This window comes from Ixodes scapularis, unplaced genomic scaffold (genome assembly GCF_016920785.2).
Source record: "Ixodes scapularis isolate PalLabHiFi unplaced genomic scaffold, ASM1692078v2 PGA_scaffold12__126_contigs__length_90152505, whole genome shotgun sequence".
NCBI classification, from domain to species: Eukaryota; Metazoa; Arthropoda; class Arachnida; order Ixodida; family Ixodidae; genus Ixodes; species Ixodes scapularis.
In genome coordinates, this window is record NW_024609838.1 from 15637068 (window position 1) to 15661341 (window position 24274).

At 45.3% G+C, this 24274-nt stretch overlaps 1 protein-coding gene across 2 annotated transcripts; it reads right to left on the minus strand.

The window, feature by feature from the left end:
* Positions 1-319: 319 nt before the first annotated feature.
* On the minus strand, positions 320-21300 carry LOC8035012 (pleckstrin homology domain-containing family J member 1). 2 transcript variants are annotated; one of them, XM_029983601.4, is made up of 8 exons: positions 20813-21290; positions 20054-20139; positions 19456-19534; positions 18543-18633; positions 12439-12502; positions 9972-10074; positions 4201-4248; positions 320-4058 (listed from the first exon to the last, which is right to left on the minus strand). In XM_029983601.4, exons 1-8 carry the CDS (start codon positions 20904-20906, stop codon positions 4027-4029), a joined length of 597 nt encoding a protein of 198 aa, XP_029839461.2. In that variant the 5' UTR covers positions 20907-21290; the 3' UTR covers positions 320-4026. The 2 variants fall into 2 exon arrangements, with proteins under 2 accessions (XP_029839461.2, XP_029839462.2); XM_029983602.4 differs by lacking the exon at positions 4201-4248 and having other exon boundaries at positions 20813-21300.
* Between the last annotated feature and the right edge of the window lie 2974 nt (positions 21301-24274).

Genomic DNA, 24274 nt, shown 5'->3' on the forward strand with positions numbered 1-24274 from the left:
TGCACACTTGTATGCACATAGCATCCTAATCATTACGACTAGAGCACAAACCACTTCTGCAGTACATATTGCTGTCGTGACCGGTTATAACGAAGTCAACGGGAATTACAAATCCCTTCGCCATTTCGTAATAACCGACTTCGGTTATAACGAAATCTAAAGGGGAATGAAAAATCATGATCGCTTCGCTGTAGCCGCTATTTCGTTATAACTGACTTTGTTATAATCAGTTTCGACAGTATCCCAATCAAACAAGTAACAAGTTATTTTCAGTCGGCACAGAGAGAGTTGCGGTGATAAGTGATACCAACGCTAGCAGTCAACTTCTCATTCTTTATTGGTCCTGTAAGACAGACCTGGAACGTTGAACGGTGCCCATAGAGATAACAAACATACAAACTTGACGACGTAAGTGAGCTTACAAAAATAGCCTTTACGGTATCTCTCCCAAGAGGCAAATCTTTTCGGAGGGGACGCTTTGCGTCGCCCCACACATCACTCTTGCATTAGCACTGCACTCGTGCACCAGTGCTGCACTAGTGCATATTACGGCTGTAAACGACTCCTCGACGAACACTCAAGAGTCACAAATATGGGGTGAGCACAGTGAATCTTCTTGAAAATGAACCAGAAAAATCGGCACCTGCACATAAAAAGTTCAAGCTTTCACCAAATGTGCACCGAGGTGGTCCGGTCTACCTTGCAAAATTTCAAGACGTAGTTCCCTTCCTGCAAAAATTTAGACAAACAAACTTGCCAAAATCCACGGCGGACACGTTGGCAGACGACCCTGAGTTAACGATGAACCTAACTTGTGACGCCATCTTCCGAGAGGTGCAGCGAGCAGACAACAAAATGCGTGTCGGCTTGCTGCACCATTCGGGAGATGGCACAAGTTACATACATACATTGACTTTTTTTATAGGAAAACAACTGCACCTTTTTTTACGGAAAGAGAAATGCACCTTGAAATTTCACAAGGTAAAACTGACCACCTCAATGCACTAGTAGAGAAAGTTCTAGCTTTCTATCTGCAGGCATCAATGTTTCCAACTCGTTTTACAGAGTAAGATTCATTGGTGTAAAATCAGGATTCGGTCACTCGTGTTCATTAAAATGTGGTTGGAGACTTAGCTAGACATTTAATTCCCATGTATCTACACATATACGAGTGGCATGATTGTTTGTAGCATTGGCTAAAGTGAAAATGTAAGATTTCATTGGTTGACAGCTTTCCGTCTCTGTTTCCAACTATACGCGGCCATTACATCATGAATTCGAAAGAAGACGCTCTGTAAACAAAGGAATTGTTACTCCACATTTGCCGTGTTTCTGGAAAGATCTCTTCTTTCATCATCCATATTGTTACGTCGAAGTTTTGGTGTTACAAGCAGCACGCTACGACACGACTTGTCCATTCGCAAACTTGAATATAAATCTCTAAAACAAGAGCAACCTTTCATAGGGTCATAGCACGCACATAATCTAGCCCACGTTTCCTCGCACTAAACTGGCTCTTTTGGTGTTTTTTTATTTTGCTTTTGTCCGTAGTGATTTGAATATTAACTGAAAATTACACCATAAAAACCCATGCAGAATTTGCCTTCACATCTACTCTGTTGCAAACTTGCCCAGGGCACGCCAGATTACAATTGTGTATAAAAAAAAAAAAAAAAAGCAACAATGTTTTTTGATTTTGGCAATCTACGCTTTGAACCCACTTCAGATGGCCCGCAAAAACCCGTTTTTCATTGTATCGCGCTAAGATTTCTTTCTTTCAAAATACTGCCAATCTCCTTGGGATTTTTGCAGGCAATGGGACAAAAGAAATATACACCAAGAGGCCAATATCAATAAAAATGGAAAACCAAAAATATTGCGTCATTCATATAATAGAAAAAAAACATGTCAATTCATAAATTGACAAAGTAGTTGTTTTTCAACTGCATCACCAAACAATTCAACACCTGTACAACCAAAAAAGTGCCTATCAAAACTGTTGCAGTAAAACCCTAAAAAAAAAAAACTTTTCTTTTTTTTAAGCAGTTTGGTTGAAACAGGCATGTCAAGAAATAATTTTTTTTTTTTTTTTGTGAAAAAAAAAAACTTTAGGGCAATGTTGACGGTAAGAAATTTATTTGAAATTCTGCTCGCTAAGTTCATCACATCACGGAATGGTCATTCGCTCAACAAGATGGTCATTCTCTCTTTCCACCTCAATGTGAAGGCGAAGCCGATCCACCTCTTATCCATGCGCCCGAAATATGGAGAGAAAACGAGTGGAAAGGGAGGCGACTATAGATGAAATCGCATCTCACTCCGTCAACGTTGCTCTAAACAATTTTTTTTTTTTGCATAAAATTATTTTGTTGATACAGTCCCAACCAAACTGTTTAAAAAAATTATTTTTTTCTTTTCAGAAGCTTTTTATCACTGAAGGAAGAAAATGAGTATATAAAACTGTTGTTACTGAAGGACTACTCAACGAGTGTGTCGCTATGTCTTTTACTACAGAAATGCGGCTAGGTGGTGGTGGAAGCATGGAGTAAAAAGACCAACAAATGAGCTTAACTTGTTGAAGAAGAAAAAAAGGAAAACCTGTTTTGCGCTACCTGCCACGACATTGACAGACGACGTCATGATCGTGCTCGCCTAGTTGTTTGTGCTGTCGAAAGATGGCACGACGCAAGAAACGAGTAGTGCAGTGCCTCGACAGATCGTCTCCGTACCGAAAATGGAGAGCCATGAGCGATTTAAATCCCTGCTTTCATATTAGGTAAACTAATTATTTTATTGAATAAAGTATCGCACTCTGAAAATTTAACATTAGAGAGACGCGCGCCGAGACGCGCGCCGGCATAGAGAAAAGCTTTCGAAGATTGGCCGAGCTCGACGCTTTTGGCAGCAGATTTAACTAGGCGAGCCCGGTCATGACGTCATCTGCAAATGCCACGGCAGACAGCCCAAAACAGTTTTTTTTTTTTATTTTTTGAACAAGATAAATTTGTCCATTAGTGTTTTCACTCAAAACTTCCATCACCCAGCCACACCTATGTAGCAAACGGTAGCACAATACATCGAGAAACCAATTTTTTCGAACCATCTCGAGTAGGTTTGAAGTGTTAATGTACAGGCTGTATACACAGCATTGGATCAAATGAAGTGATGGGAACCATGGATTGTTACGAAGTGATGTTTCCAAGGATGCAAGTGGCTTTGGCAGAATTGGAAAGAGAAGCTGGAATGTAGCGCCGACTCTAACCATTTGCATAGGATGACGAAACTTCATTTCCTGAATAAACATATAAAACACCTATATGGGAATGGACCCATATTACTAAGCACTGTAATTGGTCTAGCATTTTCCCCACTGAAGAGCATGCTGAAGTTGTGTTGTACACTATGACACCAAAACAAAAAAAAATGCTGAAAAACAAAGTACAGTTGCATTAGGACATGAAACGAAAACGTAAGTGTCACACTTACATTACAAGGTTTGGTATCAGTTAGCATTCTTTCTATTAGCTTTAATTGGGCACAGTTGATCCCTACCTACTCTAGCTCAAATTACACTAGTATAAAGGTAACAGATTTTTGCTAAAGCAAATTTAGCGCCACTATGCACACCATTTTCCAGCTTCCCTTTCTCAAGAGAATATGTTGCACACACAAATCAGCAGTGTGTGTATGAAGTACGAAGAAAACAATTCCAAAGAGAAAAAGAAAAAGACGAAACAGACCACAGAGTGTTGCATTTTAGCGCCATAACTTCGTGGTAATCTATGAAGAGTCAGCTTTGTCCCTCTGTACGAAAGCTTGCATGAACACTGAACCACAAAGGCACAAACAGTTTCGAAGTCGGATGCATGTGCTGCGTTGTGACATGATGCAATGTCGAGGCATTGTGTAAGGTGTCCCCCTTCTCAATGCTGAAACACGTTTCTTGCAACTTCAAGAGCCGGATTCGTGCAAGACTAACAATGTTCACGAGATGATCGAGGCATGAGGCTGCAATTGCGACGACGGTCAGTGCCACACGGTGGTCCTTTTCTTGGCCCCTGTAAAGAAAATAAAATGGCTCCCATGTTGGTGATGGCCAAGCTTTGACAGTGTTTCCAATAAAAGCAGTGTATTGCTCGAGTGGAAACTGCAGAGCGGCCATTTGAAGTGTCATCTGTTGCAACTGCTCTTTTAACGTACCTCGTTTCAACTTTGTTTTGCCCAGTTTTCTTGTAACGTCCGACAGCCCTGAGAGTAAATAAATAAAGAAGTTAAAAGTATTTCCTTGATTTACAGCAATCTGTAAAGGGCCTTCGCAGATATTAACGTATACGAAAACTTGTCTAGTTACATTACTTTTCCATATCGGTAATTGGAGGGCGAATCTGCTGAATTCTAAAGATTTCGGGATCATGGGCAATCTCGGTCTTCAAAGCACTAATGATTGACCCTAAATCGTACGTTTCGCGAGAATCGAAATGTTTTCTGTGTCATTTTGTTTAGACAATATCACAGATGATGAACCGAAACCTCAATTATGGTGGGCAACATTGGAGCCACCATGTCGTACATATAGTTGCACAAGTGTTGTCAACTTCACGAGCTTTGCCGCGCCTTCCCAGTATTTCGTGCAAAAACATGTAAGTTTGAGTAAATATGCACACTGTTGATGCCTTAGAAGGCCAACCTTAAAATGCATAGACATGCATTTTAAAATGTTTATGGACGTTTGCCGGAACACTCTAGACACGACATGCTTGATTCTGGCTCTAACGGTGGCGTGCAGCACAGCGTGCTCATTGTTTTGTAAGGTTACATGGTTTCAGTAGTTTCTTACTACAATCCCCATCTGGGCAGCAAAGCCAGGGCCAGAAAACAAACCCAAGTGACGTTCATAACGTTCGCACTGAAAATGACTACAACGAATCCGCCGCACATGGCACTGGTTTACAGTTTCCAATTCATTGAATTGAATTACGAGCTCGTCATCCTATGGTTTTCGCAGCCAACGACGCGAGATAATATGCCGGTGTGTCCTCAGTCAGTGGTTAAAAATAGACAGTGCTATCATAATACATACATACTTTCGAAAGCAAGTGACTTTGGTTTAGGGCTGCAGCACAAACAGCATAGGGTCAGCACAAGACCACTTTGGGCCGACCCGACCAAACCGTCTGCTGTCGTAATTACGGGGAGCTCGAGGAATCGCCGACATCCCCTAGCGCGCTGTCTGCGGGTAGGAAGGCGTTCATTTAGAAAAACTAAAAACTGCAAAAGCGCGCCATGTCAGTGTTGCCATCGGCCCCACCGTTTGTTGCCTGCAACACAAGCAGGGTCTACCCGTGTGAAAAACTTTGTTTATCAGTTTAATAAAAGCAATGTGACACCAAGCTTAACCGGAATTCCCGTTTCCCTCACAAAAATTGAGGGGAGCTACCCTTTAAATAGAGCTCCTGGACCTTATGCTAATACATCTCATCAGTAGGTTCAAGCACCAGCCATGACGGGACACTACTCCAGAAAATGTACGGAAGCTAAGACTTGGCCTGCTTGATTCCGCCAAGGAGCCAAGCCATTTAGAAAATTTCTCTGCAGCCCTTCCCCAGTATTTGGTTGTTGCTCTGCCTGCCATTTATTTCCGTACATTATGCTTTGCGGAAAGTATTGTCAATTCTTATTTACATGTGTCCTCTCAATAATTGAAAGCAACAGCGGAGCACCTCCTGAAAGCCAAAGTTTTTGCCTCAAGCTTGTACGCAATATCGGCAAGTTCCAGTTGTTAAACTGATACCTGGCAGGATTTTTTAATTTGTATTTGTTCATGTTTATGCCAAACATACAGCCACCCTGTCATTTCAGGGGGAACACTGTCCAGAAAACAAAATTCCTGCAAAAAAAAAAGTTGATTTCGGAAAACGCTATATTTACATTCACCAACATATAAAGAGTATTCCTAGAAAGTTTCATTTGTTTACACTGCATAGTTATTTTTTTATAAATTATTTTTGGTCCACCAATGCTAAAGAAAAGGTAGGAGTTCGAGCGCTTTGAATGCATTTTTGCCATTCCACTTTTTGGCATAAATTTCACTTTAGAATAACTATTGTTTGGTAATGAGACAAAAGGAAAGGCTCACTCATTGTTTTTCCTAAATTAAATTTAAAAGACAATGCACCTGTAAAATGTTTTTTTTTTTTGTTTTTTTTTTACTTTGAGGATGTCTCTTATAAAATATGTTAAAGTATTGTCGACAAAAATGAAAGGCAAACAATTTATTTGATTTTTCAGTGTAATGTTAGCATAAAATAAATTCCTTTGCTGAAATTTTGTTTTCACAGTTGCACTTTTCAGGCATTCTGCTGTGTATCTAGTGAAGAGAAACGCAGGGTATTACATTCTGAAAAAGAGAAAAGTCAAACCAAAAGATTAGAAACAAAGCGTTCCCAACGTTTCGGGGTCGACTTGACTCCTTCTTCAGGGGTGACTAAAAATGAAAGGGGACAGCGTGAGCTTCGACCTCTCCTTGCTCTTCTACCGAGGTGATGTTTTGTGAATGTGATGCAGGCCATGGACGTAAATAGATGGTAAGGCCCCGAGAGACCTGTTAATGTTCCCCAGTGTGTTCTGGATATGCCACAACTCCAAGAACAGACGTTTTCGAATATGTGGGTCCGTTCTATCACGTGCGTGTTCCCGAAGTCGATCCGATGATCAAATACCTCACAACGTTCTGCGACGACGCTACGCGCGCGATCGAAATTGAGCACATTGTTCAAGTGCTGGCACATGCGTTCAGGAAAATATTTAGTTTCACCGATGTAGGCGGCGGGGCACTCTACACACGGTATCTTGTAGACCATGCCTTGTGCTTTTTCGGCCTTGGCATGAGCCGTCCTAATGTTGACATTGGCTTCCGTCGTTGCAGTCGTTCGCTTCCAGCATCACCTCCGCTACTACAGAAAAACGACAAGCATCTTAAGAGAAGCTTTCTAAGCAAAGAAAAAAAGGCCCATAAAGGGGAGGCGCTGACACCGCCAGTTTTGTCACGAATCTGTCTTCAAGACAACCCTCCCCCTGCGAGATTAAAGTCTTGGCAAAAGGCCAAGGCTTCAGCATGACCATGACCCGGCCCTCTCTACCAAATATGATTGCCACTGTGGAAGACGGCAATGCGCGCCCAGACCCTAGCGTTCGGGAAGGTGTACGACTTAAAGCAATAGGCATCCTTTCAAAACCTTGGCCGAGGCAACGCCACAATCTATCTCGCGATGAAACTGCTGCGCTTCAGAAGCTCTGCGAGGATACAGACATTGTGCTACTGCCGGCAGATAAAGGAAAATCTACCGTCATCCTGGACCGGGAGGGGTACGAACAGAAGGCACGGGATCTTCTGGAAAGTCCGGCCTATGAAAAGCTCAAGAACGAGCCAACGTCCCAAATTCAACGGAACATTAACAAGATGTTGTCTGACATTTTCAAGCAATATCCAGAGTCGAAATCCCTTTACTTGCATCTCATCTGCAGGAATGGCTCAGCACCAAGCGTCTACGGACTACCCAAGACCCACAAACCTTATGTCCCCTTGAGACCTATCGTAGACTTTACGACCTCACCGCTCCGAGCGCTGTCGAATTACCTACTCCGGACTATAGCTCCCCTTGTTGGAAATACGCCGACCCATAGGCTGAACACCGGCCACCTTGTGGAACGTGCCTCGCAAGTGAGACTCTGCGATGATGACACGATTGTGTCTTTCGACGTTGTGTCACTCTTTACCAGCGTGCCAGTTCCCTTAGCAGTTGCTGCAGCCAGAGAGGTTCTCGAGAAAGACGAAACATTGGGCTCAAGAACCAGCCTCAGTGTGGATGAGCTATGCCGCCTCCTCGAGTTCTGCCTTGGCAGTACATACTTCAGCTTCAAGGGTGAGCTTTTCAAACAAGTTAGCGAAACGGCAATGGGTGCCTCTATTTGTGTCACGACGGCAAACCTCACAATGAAAGTGGTTGAACAGAAAGTGCTTAGCACTTTTGCCAACAGGCCAAAGGAGTTCATGCGCTAAGTAGATGATTGCTTTTGCATCTTGAAGAAATCAGAGGTAAACCACTTCCTCGCACACCTAAATTCCATAGAACTGCCATCATGTTCACTGTAGAATACGAAATAATAATAATAATAATAATAATAGTTTATTTCCATGAAGCATGGTGGAGCATAGGGTAAAAGCCTCAAAGGAGGCTTGACCAGCCCTCGGCCCCGTACATTGGCATTGCAGCAATGTACGGGGCCGAGGGCTGGTCAAAAGAAGTCTTGAAGAAGGAAAGAGATGGAGTCTTGCCGTTCCTCAATGCTCTGGTGAAAAGGCAAGGAGACAAGCTGGGATTCACGGTCTACAGGAAGCCAACACACACCGGACGCTACCTTGATTTTGACTCAAACCACCCAACGAGTCACAAGACGTCAGTGGTCTCTGCTCGCTTGTCTAGAGCAATGACCATCTGCTCGTCAAAAAGAGACAGAAGAAAGGAGAAACAGACCATACTTGCTGACCTCCAAAAAAAAACAGCTATTCAAAGAGTTTTGTTCAATGCGTCGCCCGTCGACAGTGCTGCACGCGCAATAACCATGGATCGTCGGATGACACGCAGCCCCACCCTATCGTGCGCATCAGCGTCCCCTATGTGAAAGGTATGAGCGAGACACTGGCACGCGTGCTCCGAAAAGAAGGGATCCAAGTGGCGCACAAGCCAGTATCAACATTAGGACGGCTCATGCCAAGGCCGAAAGATTGCCTCCCAAAAGAGAAAACACAAGGCGTGGTCTATAAGATACCGTGTGCAGAGTGCCCCGCCACCTACATTGGTGAAACTAAATCTTTTCCTGAATGCATGCGCCAGCACCTGAACAATGTGCTCAATTTCGATCGTGCACGTAGCGCCGTCGCGGAACATTGTGAGGTATTTGATCATTGGATCGAATTCGGGAATGTGCACGTGATAGACACGGAGAAACATATTCGAAAACATCTGTTCTTGGAGTTGTGGCATGTCCAGAACACAACGGCGAACACTAACAGGCCCTTTGGGGCCTTACCATCTGTCCATGGCCTGTGCCACTTTCACAAAACATCACCTCGGTAGAAGAGGAAGGAGAGGTCGAAGCTCACGCTGTCCCATTCCATTTTTAGTCAACCCAGAAGAAAGAGTCAAGTCGACCCCCAAACGTTGGGAACTCTTTCTTTCTGAACTTTTGTTTTGAGTTTTCTCTTTTTCGAATTGTTCCCCAAACCAGACAGATTTCTGTCGAAGATGTTTACTCTCAGGGTATTACATTCGTTTTCTAACAATAGTTTTCCTAAACAACGTCCATGTGTTCCTGTTAAAATTTACTATAATTTACTTCACAATTCATACACAAATAAAACTTTGCACTGCATTCTGCTTTGGAACAGGAAAGGTATACTGAAAGTTTCTTCCATATTAATCCAAAGGTTCGAAAGTTTACCCTTTTGGGTAGCTTCCTCCCTTAAACGAGATGCTCTACAACAAACAAAAAAAAGCAAAAAAAAAGATGTGGATGGTACAATATGTTTTTTACAACTCAGCTTAAAAAGGAAGCTGTCAACAGTGCAGACTTGGGCAGAAGCGTAAAGGACGGAAACGGCACAAGCATGTCACTCAGTCCGTCAGCCAAGCAGAAAGGAGACAAAGTCTGTAAGGCCATGCATTCAAGCAGTTGGGTAGTGAAAGCAGCAAGACCCGTTTATTCCACAAACTCGCTTTAAACTCGCTCCAAACAACAGAAGCAACGGAAACACCACAAACCTCGAAGCAAAGCATCGCAAAAAGCAAAGCAAACCAACAGCCAACCCAAGCCAGACAGTCGAAAGCCCCAAGAGAACGACAGCTGGATCGTGCAAGCGCGTGAAAGCTACAGTTGCGGCCGCTGTTTTCCGAAAAAGGCGAGCCACTTGCCCACGGTGGCGCTCTTGTTTGGATTGTCCGGGATCTTTTGGATGGCTTGGACGCTTCCGGGGGCGTTGCCGTTCCGCCGACTGATGAAGTCCGCCAGCGGATCCTGCACAAAGTGCGAGCCTTTCTTTTTACACTCCTCAAAGGTCTCTTGATCCTGACAGAGACGGAGATAAAAAAATTATTTGATCGTACGGATAAAGTCGGTATGCATGAAATGTGTCTCCACAACGTTCTTTGGAGCTTGTAGCAAATTTTGCAGTTATGATTTCTTTTCTCTTTTTAGGTTAAATGGATAGAAACTGGTAAACAAGAGGAGATGGGCATGTTCGGTAGCGGCTCTGGGAGTCAAGGAGCCATGCTTCTTCCACTAGACGGCAAACAACTACTTCCTTCGCACGTAACTCTGAGTTCTTGGAGTCAAGCTACCGTGCACCAAGTACGGTGCACGAGGAGTCAAAAGAGCAAGGCATAAATAATTCCAGATTGTGGATTGAGTTCTAGTGCAGAGAGAGAAAAACAAAGGAAAATGGTGGGAGAAGCTGCGCTGGCGTGGGTTTGTGGTTTGCTCGCTTTTTTTAATGAAAAGTGCTCAAGGTGAAATTAATAATGCATTCGGATTTCCTTAGTTGCTCGAGCTCTTTTCGGAAAATATCTCGGAGCACATTTCTTTTGTTTTGTATCTGCTAATAAATCACGTAACTTTAATATGGCGCAAACTCGGTGATCATCGACGATAGTCCTGTCCGTGCTGAACAGAGCGAGGCAAGGTAAGAAACACAACTTTGGTTCGCGGTTGGACACTCGCGCGGGACATGATCCTGATGAATGTTTTGCTTGCGTACCTCAACCGGGGTGTACCTACGTGAGTACGAGACTCCGGCCGGTGTTCGGTTTGGACGACAAAACGTTGATTACCAAGTGTGGCTGACTACCAGTGTGTATACGGATACATTTCATAGCAAGTTCGTAAAGAAGTGCAGAACAAACGTATGACCGTATCAAAGTATCGTAACCAATACTTTTATATATTCTGCTCTATAATTTGCGTGTTCACAACGTTTTTGTCGCTTTCTCTAACAGTGGCAGGCTTTGTACTACTATGCAAAGGACTCGATTGCTTTGGATCGCTTTGAAGAGCAGCGCCGATGTGTTTCTCTAACGACCTTGTTGAGACTTCAATATCGGCATCAAATAAACGCCATCGTGTTCGGCGTCGTCTGCTTCCATTCTATTTGGAGACCGTCTGCCCCAGGAGAGGAAGTGGAAACTGCCTAGGAGCAGCTGAGAGCCGCGTTTTTTTGCCGTTCAGTAGGCTCTCCGAGAACTCTGACTCGGCTTACTCTGTTTGGAGCTGAGGGAGTCGCTACTGAACGCACCTGATGCGCGAGGACGTCAGAGCAGGAATTTCTGGTGGGAATAATTAGAGAATAGAAGCAAAGCTAGGTTCCTCTCTGCTCACCGTTCAAGCACGTTTGGACGCCGAGCGCAGGCGTCCAGCGTTTTCCACTGCCCTTTGGCGCCATCATTCTACCATTGCCCCTTCGGCGCAGCAGTAAAGTGTCAGGCTCTTAATCATGGGATTGTGGGTTTGGCTCCTGTCAGGGTGCGTCTAGAATTTCGTGCTTTCTTTTCAATTATTTTTTCATCCATACAGATTGTCCTCTGAAGTCCCTGTTACACCTTTTGTGATGGTTTCCGTGGCGATCCATCACTTTGCTCGAAACTTCCTGCCCTTAAACGCGTTAAACAAAAAAGAAAAACAAACTGAACCATGTTACAGTTTTTAAGTGGCCAGAATTAGGTTTTAAATCCCCACAATCTTGGGCAAACGAGTTTCTTTCAGTAGATACTTTGATTCATCTTAAGAAGCATCTTAAGAAGCTCCTATTACACAATGAGAAAAATCATGCACATGAATGAAGGCACAGAAAAAGCACACTTAAGAAACCCACAAGCGCAGCTCCGCAAAAGCAAATTGTGGTGTGTATCTTTATACAGCTGGAAGTTAGTCTGCCTCAGTGGGCATCTGGTGTCTCAGCTGTAGATGACCAATTTAGCCGGTGCGGTACAACTGCTAGCATGGCGTCTTTAACGTGCACCATGCAGTAGTGATACACGACCGCACGCCGGTACGATGCTCATCCAGAACCAAACGGGCAGGGGTGGGGATTGAACCCAGGATGCTGGGTTCTGCAACGCGAGCTTTCGCTCCACGTGATCCGAGCTGGTGTGCGCTAGACCACTTGGCCACCGATCCCCTCAGCGCAGGTCCGGAACTAATGCATTATATGAAGAAGATGAAAATTGCCCCGCAGCGACCCTATTAGTGGCTTGGTGATGCCAGGGAGAAGGATACGGTGGGCATAAGAGGGAATCTTGACTAACTCGTGTATTCTGGCCCCTGGCATCACCTGAGCCACCAATGCGCTCGTTGTAATACATAAGTTGCAAGAAAATTCTGACTCACTCGTCCGGTCATCTCGAGTATCTTCTGCTGCATGTACAGCAGCCTCCCCCTTTGGTATTCGTAACTGAAAAACAAAGACAAGTGTTACAGTGCATAGGTGGAATTTAGCCCGATGCCTAAAAGGCACGTTCATAATAATTACCACCATAAAAAAACAAATGGGGAAAAAAAAGAACTCATTTTTTGGCTATACTTGTTATTTGAATGAATCTTGAGTCGGCAGGAGTTCCAGAACTCATAAGCTTCCATGCCCGAAAAAGTGGAATTTCTGTATTGACACGGGGTTAAAGGGATGCTGAACAGAAATGTGGATTCCCCAAAACACGTGGCAAAAGCGTGCAACGGAATGCTACAAACACCAAAACATCACTCATACAGCGATATCTCGAACAGATGATCGTATTTTTCAAAAAAAGAGGCGCATTTGGCAGGAATGTTAATGTCATGTTTCTCCGAGAAGGAGAGGAATGGCCTCGCGTCTTCTTTGCCTCGCGGCCTTGAGGGAGCGAAGCGAAGAGAGGAGGAAACTAGGTATCTTGACGTCACTCGCTTCGTCGGCCTGGTTCAATCTCGACTTCTTTTTCCAAAAATACGGCCGTCCATTTGAGATATCACCTTACTAATAGTGTTGTAGGGATTGTAGCGTCCCGCCTACATCTCCAGCATTGTTTTTTTTTAAATCCAAATTTCGGTTCACTATCCCTTTAAGGTTGCTTCACTGATTTGCGTTTCAATGTGGCCAACTGCGTGCGACTGCTTAAAGGAGCTGTGCAACGATTTTAACGTGGAAAGAATTTGTATCTTCTACTTCTGACGTCGTTTATCTTGTCACAAAAGACAGGAAACACACCTCCTTCCTTCGAAATGTTGCAATTCCTCCGCATAATCGTGAGGCAAAAATTAGAATGTTTGTTGACCCGCAGCTGCGAGCGGCGGCCATGAGAACCACGCAGCGTGACGTCAAAGGGGGACTTTTAAAAAGATTGCACGTTGTGCAAATACCTGCTCGATAAAAGGTAATTTTTCCATAAATCTTGTCGTTCCAACATAAATATAAATGCATAAAAAACCTGAAATAATCAACAAAACTTTTATTATACGGAGTGTTAGTGGCGCCATCTGTCCGAGGTCAACAAAACCGTCGGCTCTATCCGCTACCGCGAATGTGTGCCAGAAGCCGGAGGGGGACAGGGGCAGAGCAGGAGGGGACTGGCCTGACCCGGCCGAGACTTTCTTCCTTTCACCAAGTTGTTCGCGCTGCACAAGCATGTGGTCGCGAACGGGTGAGTTCTCGCTGCTCACTGATAGCTCTAGAGAGAGAGCTTCACCAGAACCTCGTGCATCTCCTTTCACGACACTGCGCACGTGACTCAAAAGATAGTGAAGAATCTGAAAGGTGCGAAAAACCCCAATCTTTGTCATTCTTTTTTTTATAAACACTAGGGCATGCAAGCAAAAGCGGTTTTGTCCTCTACTTAGGGTCGAGGCACCAACTCCCAAATTATTTAAGCAAAGCACTGAAAAGATTGCACAGCTCCTTTAAGACGAGAAAACACACTGACACATTTACCGTAAAGCACTGGAACACTTTCAATCTGTGCATAACTACCGTAAAATCTCGCAAGGACGCCCTCTCCCGAGAGATCGCCCATCTTGTTTTTCTGGCTAAATATCCATAAAATAAAAATTCCGAAACATCACCCAATCTGATCTCCGTCGAACATCACGCGCTGTCCGACAGGAATTGCATCGACCGCGCAATCTTTGGTACCTGTGCATGAGTGACAAGCGAGTTTGCAGCGGGTTCTTGCATTTTTGTCCCTGGTAGTATTGCCGCGTGAGCAGCTAACCAACTAGGCAGCGTGCTTAGCTCCCGGCCACCGCTTGTCACTTTTTTTTATTCCTTTATATAAGCAGAAGCAGGGATGGGCAGTATTTCAAATACAAGTATTTTAAATACGCATTTCAAATACTTAGTGTATTTTGCATTTGTATTTAACTACAAATTGGGTAAAGTATTTGACGTCTGTATTTAAATACTACAACGTGGGTATTTCAAATACAATTTTGTGGGCGAAAATACATCCATCACATTTATTGTCACTGTCCAGAGCAGGAAGAAAACTATGTTCTGCACCAAATGCAGTGTCTGTCAATCAGGCACAAGCGTTTAGTGACTTTGTGATTACGGCGCTAGTCCACGGCAAGAATAGCGACGAAATCGACGTTCATGGGCAGACTGGCTAAATAAGTGCCTGTGACAACTTGTGATGCTTTCCAGCCTGATTTCCATCCATATTTTTGCCTGGAACACTCTAAATGCGCGGGTCGTCCAGATTTTCGTAACTGGTGAGAGTTGCAACAATAAAAAAAACTCTAGCTAGTGCTGCGCGTCTTGGTCGTACCAGTTCTTTGTTGGTCTATACCAGGGGTGGCCAAACCACGGCTCGCGAGCCGCATGCGGCTCTTCGCTGGTCCAAGTGCGGCTCGCGGATCCCTCGTAAAAAGACCCCCCCCCCCACCCCCTCCCCTCCCCACCCCTTCCGCCCTTTCCGCGTTTCCCAATGATTTCAGAATAAAGAACAGCTTGCGGTTTGGCAGCCTTGTGCCCCGTTTTCCACTCGTATATTTCCACAGATCCTGTTTCTTTCATTGTTCGAGGGAGTTTGCTGGACCCCAGGGGGGAAAGCATCAAGGACAGGGACTGTAAACCATGCATGCACTTTGGCTTGAGGTCGAGGAAATGTTCAGTCTCGCGGCCGTCGTCACTCGCCGGTGATATATAGTGTTCCCTTTAGATAAAGGATGTTCCCTATTGTGTCTTGTTGAAGGTCACGGAAGTCCGAGTTGACGTCATTCATACCCCCCCCCGCGGCTCTTACAAATTTCTTGGTTTTGTATGCGGCTGATAGGCCGGGTCAGCCTGGCCACCCCTGGTCTATACCAAAATGTAATCGACAAAAAAAGCTGCTTGAAGCTCTGAACTTTTTTCACCTATTACGTCCAAGCTGATTACATTTTTTTGTTATTATATTTCTATTACGTTACTAGAGCCTCGCACACTAATTCCCGAGTGTGCGATGCAAAATTAAACTGAGATACCCAGAAACCCGTTGCAGGTGCCCTGAAGTCGCTGACGCAAATTTTGAGAAATGTATTTGGAAAAGTATTGGGAGAGAGACCAAATACATTTGGTTGTATTTGTATCTTGTAATTACAGTGGACTCCTCTTAAACGGAACTCGAAGGGACAGAAAAATTTGTTCCGTTTATCAGAAGTTTCATTAAAGCAAAGCACATAAAATGAGTGAAATATGACTTTATTTCACAAGCATGATGTCCAGCTAATGTAGCTGACTAGAAAAAAGAGGTAATGGTAGTTTGTTTTGCATTTTGTAATCGCTTTTTGACGAAGTAGGTGTGCATGCCTTGGAGGTACAAAGGTTTCTGTTGACTGCTGCACCTTCCCCAGAAATAGTCTTAAAGACTAGGCCGTGGCGCTTTTTAAAACGGCTGAGCCAACCGTCGCTCATTTTGAAGTTATCTATTCCCAACTGAGACGCAATCTCTCCAGCCTTTTCTTCCGAGGATGGGGCCGCTGATCGGGTAATTAGCACTTCGCGCGCGCTTAAACCAGAGATAAAGGACGTTCTCTATTTCCTCAAAAGGCGTCTTTCGCATCCTCCTTCGGTCGGTGGCAAAGCTTCCGTGCTTTACAGCGTCGAATCTTTTCTTTGTCCTTTGATATCCTTGAGAGTGTAGACTTCGGGATATCGAACTTCCTTGCGATCTCCGTCTTCGAGAGGTCACCAGGATCCAGCTCTTGAAGGATCTTCATTTTCGTAGCAAGCGAGATCGCTTGGTGCGGCCGCTTTTTTACCGCTTCCATCACAACACGGCAAGCGGACGCTGGTTTGTGTACTCGATGGTAAATGTGACGCGCAACAGACGAGGCGCTAACCCTAATGGCGGTAGAAAGACTGGATTGGATTGCCTTAATATAATGGCTTGGATGGATGGATGAATGGCTGTACCGTACCCTTTGTAACGAGCGGCACCTCGCGTCACCTAGCCTAACAACTTTTTTTTTTTTTTTTTATAATAATATTTGTAGAAATTTTGTTCTAACACAACCCCTTTCCCTTTAAAGTGTCCTCAGTCTTGGCTATTGCGTACTCCATGGTTGTGAGACTGCTGTAGCTATTTCCGATGTCCGCGGTCGCCATGGGTAGTTTCGGTTTCGGTCCTGTTTAACCGAAGTAAGCAAAAAGGGGGGTTCCGATTACCCGAAGAATTTATCATTAAATACATAGGAAACCAACCGAAACAACCTTTAGAGTTCCGTTTATCCGAATTTTCCGTTTAAGCGAGTTTCGTTTAATGGGAGTCCACTGTAAATGCTTTTTTGGAAATGTAATTAGATTTGAAATTAAGTACATTTTTGACGAAGTATTTTGTATTTGTATTTCAATACATATTTGCATGTATTTTGCCCATCCCTGAGCAGAAGGTTGGAGAACCGTCTTGCTTATTCGTGTTCAGAATGTATAGACAGACATGCTGTTCACAAACGAGCCCGTGTTTGCTCACACCAGGTGTGGGCACTGCACGTGCGCACAAACCGAATTCATGTGAAGCATCTGCACATGCGCAGTGCCGTTGACAGCGCCACCGCAGCTGCGTGACGTCAGCTTCGCGTGTTGGTCTATAGTTGGAAAAAAATCAAGGCAGAATGCTCTAGGCTCCCAGAGAAAGCTCAAAAGAAGCTGCGCCATACCGTAGGGAGTCAGTATCACCCAGTGCTTGATCCTGCTGTTATGCTGCCATCGACACCTGCGACACTAGCCTTTTTCTAATTTTGATTTGGGAACAAGTTTGCCCCATTAAACACTTTTCATTTATTATCCCTTAAAGGCCCCGCCAGGGGCATTACATAAGGGGGGGGCAATACAAAGAAGCACACAAGCAGAACTTTTATACAATAAAATAATAGTTTGCATTAGTCATTTGTCACCTCATCAATTGTCATTTCTGACATCTTATGTACGGAAATGCAGTGTACCACATACCATGCCCGTGAAACCATGCCCCTCAGATCTCTCATGCTCAATCTTTTTCAAGTCTCGGAAAGCTAATCCCTGTCGACGAACCCGAAACCAAAGCCAGCCACTCCAACCACGGTTCCCTTAACATGCAAGTCCATAGCGACTTCCCACTATTTTTTGTCTGCGATCTGCGTGCACAATATTTGTTCCCATAACACATTAGTTTGTAGCCGCTTTCCACGTGTTTACTGCACCATAAGATGCGAATCTGCAGCATCTGCAGTCTGAGGTATCCTTTCCTATGACAAAAGAGTTTATAATGAATTCCCACGTGTTTATTGCGTTTCAAAACGTGAGATTGCAGTGTCCACGAACTGCGGTGTCAGTTCCTGCATCATAGGTACCCCTGTGTTTATCATAAACTTTTTTTATAAAATTTTGCTTCCTCATTTCCAAAGATGTTGTGCTGTCTCATCCCCAAAGATGCCCGTGTTTTTCACCATTTATCTCTTTATTTTGGGTGGGCACCCTGTAGGGACTTTATGGTATACTGAAGGATTTGCAGTATCTGCGACAACAAATCTACCCCCTACCTGAGAGAACTTGCCTCTTATAATGCTGCCAAGATTATTTGAAGCACAGGGTGAAACAATATTGGATATTGGGAGACCCAGATTTCAAATCCCGGCTTTGCCAAAGATTTTGTCTTTCGGAGCCTTCATAGAGTTTGATTTGTCCGAACAGGAACCGTTCATTCATCCGCATACTTTAGATTATGGCCTCTTTGGAGACCACGTACGACGACGAAAGCTCCCAGGAAAATTGAGAAAATACGCGCATCTAGCAATTGTTCTGAGGCTACTGGAGAGATGGTGCCAGCATGCCGTATCATCGTCATAAGGTGTACAAGGGGTTGCAACGCACTCATTCGCACTCACACTCAAGGCGCGCGAGACGGCCTTTACTGTCGCACTAAAGCGAGTTTGTTTCTTTCATTTTCCCACATTTCGTTCCCTTTCATCGAAGGAGAGGCATCATTCTGGGCGACGGGCGACATTACCTGGCTTGCTGGAGGCAGCTCACCCACTCGTCGCAGTGCTTCTGAGTTGTGCAGCTGAAGAGGTGCTTCCGGTCCGCGTCGTCCGAGAAGGCTGCGCGACCGGCACAAAGATATGAGAGTCCGAGCCCAACTAAGTCGTACAGCCACGGCCACACCGCAAATACGTCGTACAAAAGACTGTCCGAACACACGGGCATGCTTCTTCCTCGTACGGCTGCCCCGTCACCATTGGTCACACAGAAACTGTCTGGAGACACATTTGAAAGCAGACGTGCTTAAACATGCTTGAGGAGCGTCAGCAGGTCATTCTGGCATCACGTGTGATGCGAACACCTTGTCTTTTGTACGAAGTACGCAGTCTGACCATGGCTTTAGGTAAACGGAAAGAGACGCCGGTAATATGAGTCCCGAACTCGAGGCATCAATTTAGGATTGTTACCGGATCTACTCAAATATAATGTGACCTAGCTTGAGTGGGATGCAAACGGGTCGTCGCCGCAGATTACGAATGGCAACTGGAGCCGACGGTTTTGAACGACAGAAGGGTGGTAATTTTCCACCGTGCCGCCCAACAAAAACTTGGCGTCTCCGTTTACCCCCGGTTGTGTTACCCGCCAGTAAGAGCACATGCAAACAGAGTCAAATTTGAGGGTTTTACGTGTGAAACCAACGATGGGCATCTGGCACGCCCCAGCGGAAGATTGAGGATAAATTTGGACCACCTGGGGATTTTTTGACGTGCAAGTGAAAGCTCGGTTACACGGCACCTTCTCCGCAATAAGCCTCCGTCAGATTGCGAGCACCTCGGCCAGGATTCAAACCCGCTACCTGGGGATCCGTGGGCCAGCGCTTTTGCCTCGAAGCCACCTAGGCAGCTAGCGCGTGCAAAGAAACCCCAGTGAAATGAGCTCACCGATGGAGAATGCGAAGGAGCAGTCGACACTCGGCTCGTGCTGAATCTTGCAGCATTCGATCACCAAGACCCCGACGGGCTGACGGTGGGTGAATGAACAGGTATTCGATTACTGGACGTGCTAATGGGACGGAGAACAAACGGAAGCACATGCGAGCAAAGTGGTACGACCAGCTCTTTCTCGTGCACTGCGCGCATTTGGTAAGCACAATGCGCAAGCAGCAGTTGAAGAGACCTCTTGTGCTATCTACCTATTAGCGTCATTTGACGGTGCAACACATCCATTTCCTAAAGGCTTCATTATACTCTAATGTCAAGCGTAGCCAATGCAGTGCGGCGCAGAGATATCGAGTTCCTGCTCACCAGCCAATCAAAGGCCCATATTCTGCACTACGCTGAGCTCACTGTGCTCAATGTCGGAGTATAACAGAGCCTTTAGGAGGCTCCAATCCTAGCTTTGCTGTTAGATGGCTCCGGCCGCACTTGAGGACGCATTTAACAGTTGCGGGAACTGTGTGTCTGCTGCGGCGTCCTCGTTCGAGGCTTCGCAAAATGTGACTACGGAGAAAACTAAGCGTAGCAAAGAAAAGGGGCTCACCTCAGCCTCATAGACGCCTCCGTACTCGTTGAGCCGGAAGTAAAAGAGCAGGTTTCCCTTGAGCTTGAACCATCTTTCCTTGAACACTGTATGGGGCGAAGGGCACCGTCAGCCGTGATTAAGTTTAAAAGTCCTAACATTAAAACAGAAGGTTTGGTGCAAAGTTGGAAGGACAAAAAGCTCATTCGTTAACAAAACGTGGTCTCTAAACAGTTCGAGTGATGGTATGCGTTTCCGCAAACCTATGTAAGTCATCCAAACACAGCAGAAAAAAAAAAAAGTTACACGGTTTTATTTATTACCAAAATTGGGCATGTATCCCCGAATGCTCTATTAAAGTTCGAGAAATAAATAACCATTGCTTTATTAAAAAGTTTTAAGTAAGCTCGGCCGATATTGGCTCGCTCTGCGGTGGACTGTTTTCAAAATTTCCGGAGGACGGAAAACCGTTTCCTGCCATTTCAGAAAAATCCGCAGAAAACTGACAGCGATTATTTTAAGCACAAGGATAGCTGGAACGTCGCGACACTGATGCGTGGCTTTGTACTCCTAAGCAGCGTTAGTGAAAGGAAGCCACTTTGACAACCTGGAGCATTGTTTACATACACCTTTCGTACCAGTACACACTTCGCTCTCGTCCTGCGCGACGCACCAACGCCTTGACGCACCTGCGTCCAGGCGTCATAGCCATATGATTTCAGTGCTTGTGGAATAGAAACACACTCGGTATTGATGAGTTTAGTTTTGCGAGACGCTTACCCTCTCGGAAGGACAAGTTGCGGTGGTTCAAGCGTCCCTCTTTGTCGGCCTGTTCGGTCGCCACTCCTGCCATCTCCTTTTCATTGAAGCGCATTGTGTCATCGACACCGCTGCAGCCAGCGCGACCCCGAAAACGGATCCTCAGCGTTTTAAACGCGACAAATCCGAAGATTTCATGACTCCTCCCGAAGTACGCAAGCCAACAACACGCAAGCGCAAATCAACTCATCGTCGGCGCAGCGCCGCCATTTGTGTTTCCGGTGCCCAGCGTTGTCAGGCCGGTCAGGCCGCCGCCTCTCGTTTCTCGAACGTTGTCAAATCTGGCGGTCTATTTGCTTCCTTTGTTCTCGAATTATTTGTTTTAAGCACACTTTCATTACTTATATTAGGTTTAGATGTTAGTACGTTATCGGATGTAGTCCACTTTGTTGCAATTGTGGAGTCAGCTCCTTCGGAGCAGAATAGCGCAATCTAGAACGCCGTCTCTCGGCGACTAGCGGCGAACGCCCGGAGGTTCCAACTGCGGTCAGAAATGCATGGAGAACGTGAGAAAATCATTATTTCTTCAGTATTGTGGGGATGTACGGAATGGTAATCGTTTATGACATAATAATGGAACACTTTAGAATAATTTGCGCTAAGTTTTGTGCCCCGCAAGGACCTGCCTTTTTTTAAAAAAATTGCCTGAGCGGCATTATGCAGCAGACGACACGGTGACGTCACACCATTCACGTGACCCGCTCCGGCCAACCTGAAAAGCCCATCTGCCCATCTCCGCTGCGAGCAAAAATCGTCTGCTTCAAACGTCATTGCCTTGGAAATTGCCTTCTCAAAATTTGCACACGCATCCGATATTATTAAAACCTTCATAAAGTGTTTAATGCTTTAATAACTTCACGACAGACTAGTTTTGAAAAGTGTGAACTCGCCGTTCATTTTTTAATCAGCCGTGTTGTGTCGATCTCCATGTATTCTCCCATAGGGCGGGCCGCCTCCTGGAACCCTGAGTACTACGTCACTCGCGCCGAGCCGCTCTGTCGGCCATGTTGTCGGCAAAACACGGGGTTCAAAGGATTGCGCTACTCTGCTCCCTCGGCGCGTTTTTCAAACCCGAAACTTGGTGCGTTCCGGCACAGCCTCCGAGATTACAGGTGTAGGACGCCTGAAATAGGGACTACAGACAGTGAGCGTACTTCTTATCGCGTGCGCAATAACTACCAATAAAGAGTAAGAAAGAAAAATCAAGATAATTTAAATTGGTATAATCCATCTCCCCCACCCCCATGTTTTTTTTTGCATAAGGAAGGGGAAGTAAAACCCTCTATAACACTTCTGACGCCCCTGATATAAATCATAATTTGAATTACATAGATCAACTTAATTTGAATGCGCCCTTCCCTAAAACAAAAAAGAATAATTGTGTGTGTGTGTGTGTGCGTGTGCGTGTGCGCGCGCGCGCGCGCGTGCGTGTGTGTGTGTGCGTGTGTGTGTGTGTGTGTGTGTGTGTGTGTGTGTGTGTGTGTGTGTGTGTGTGTGTGTGTGTGTGTCGAACCTAAAAAATACGGGTTCGGTTACGGTTCAGGTTCAGGTAAATTTATTTTGTTCCGGTTCAGTTCCGGTTCAATTAATTCGATCCGCGAATCGGTTCGGGGCGCTGAACCGGTTCGCGAACCGGTTCGGAAATTATAAATGACAAATTGCAACATCAAAATAAATTACATATAAAACATCTGGAATCACCACATACAAAACGGGATACATCGTAGTGTAAGGCTCAGGGATTTCTACCAGGAATGGTTTCTTTATGTGCACTCAAAGGTTACCTCACCGACGTTTACGAATTCGGACTTCATCTAATTGGGTCCGACGCAGTAGCTGTAAAATCCGCGACCTCCTTACAAACCCACTTACAAGTAGAACTCGCTAACTATCCCGCCACCTCGGCGTGTAAGCAATTGAAGGAACAGTGGGGAGAAAATGCAGCTTTCTTTATTTGAACTAGCCTTCGGTAACTCAAATTAGAACCTTAAAGAAGTTTTCATTAAACAAGATACGGAATATGAAAAACACTTCACCGAACGCAACGCCAGAAGGACGTAATAGGATAAATATTAAAATAGAAGAGTTCGCTGTCTCACAAATATGTTAGCTTCTAAGTGCCTATACGAAACCGGATGCATGATTATCAAACTCCACAGCCTTTTCTTTTCTCATTCCGATGGAAGCAAGCTTCAAGAACTCGCGCGTTCTAGAAACGTGTTATGAAATGAGCACGCAGCAGCATTTAGGATTTACGAGATTGTAGAAAAGTGAAATCCCGTGATCCGACTTTTTTTTTTTTTTTTTTTTTTGCACGGTCTTCTAATTTTTTTTTTCCGTGCAAGCCGCTACCAGCGCGATACTGGTCCCTATGTCAAGATTCATGGATGCAGCGTTTATATTCCTAAGACTGAGTGGAAAAGAAAAATATGTAAGCGAGGTGTGTGTCAGTTGAAACTGTAACGAGTTACTTGTTTGTTGCGGTAACCGTAACGGTAACTTCGCTACTTTTTTCTGAAAGTAACTGTAACTGTAACAAATTACTTTTTAAAAGTAACTTACCCAAGACTGCTGACGTCCGACAATAGTCAAACGCAACTCGTATTTTGTTTTCAGCCGCTCAGCCTGGCTGTCTTCCGCTTGGACAAGTATCTTTCCAGCATTGGCGCCGACCACGAAGTTCTATGCCTATGCTTTCCGCCCATGCTTTACAGGTCGCTCATGGGTCTTTCTTCGACATTATTGCCTTGAAGATTGAACTTATACATAGCTTGCACTGGCGTACCTTGGTCAGAAGTAAACGAGACAAAGGGCTCGTGAGAGGGTAGCTTCCGCTGCCTTAAAGGCCGACGACCAGGCCCGAGATTCTGCAAGGCAGAAGATCCTCCTCACCATGGGGGAGTAGGGAACAGGCAACGGTGGACAGGGTAGAAGGGGGGAGAGGAGGAGGCGAGGGAAATGTGGAAAGCGCGAACTGGTCGTCGGTCTCTAACGAGGCGCTTCTGGCCACCAGAAAGACGGACGGACGGACGACACGTGCAAGCCATGTATACGCGCACGTTCCTTGTCCCACCTGTCTTGACAACGGGTATTCGAGATGCGGTAAGATTTTCTGAATACTACTACCTCCGCGCGCTGGGCAGGAAGGGGAAGCTGTTGATTAGGCCAAGGAACACGTTTCGCTGGGGCGCCTTGCACCAGGTGCCCGGCCAGGTGAAAGGCTCTGGGGCTTCAACCTCCTCCCCCTAATGTAGTCGGAGGTGTTTGCAAACAAGGCCGCGTCTGCGCACACCAGATGGGTGCACTGCGCGTGCGCAGGAACCAGCTTTGCACGAAGCGTTGCGTTTGCGCATGCTCTGCACCGACACCAGCGCCGCTGCGGTGGTTCCCGCGTTCTCCACGTCATGGAGATCCGTAGGACGA

Bases quoted from the DNA above. Each gene is read 5' to 3' on its own strand.
- LOC8035012 (XM_029983601.4), bottom strand. From the start codon at position 20,906: ATGCGCTTCAATGAAAAGGAGATGGCAGGAGTGGCGACCGAACAGGCC. The intron at 10,075-12,438 runs GTGAGTCAGAAT...CACTTTGTGCAG, and splicing joins TACTCGAGATGACCGGACGA to GATCCGCTGGCGGACTTCAT. The intron at 4,249-9,971 runs GCAAGTGGCTCG...ATTTACTCTCAG, and splicing joins AAACAAGAGCGCCACCGTGG to GGCTGTCGGACGTTACAAGA.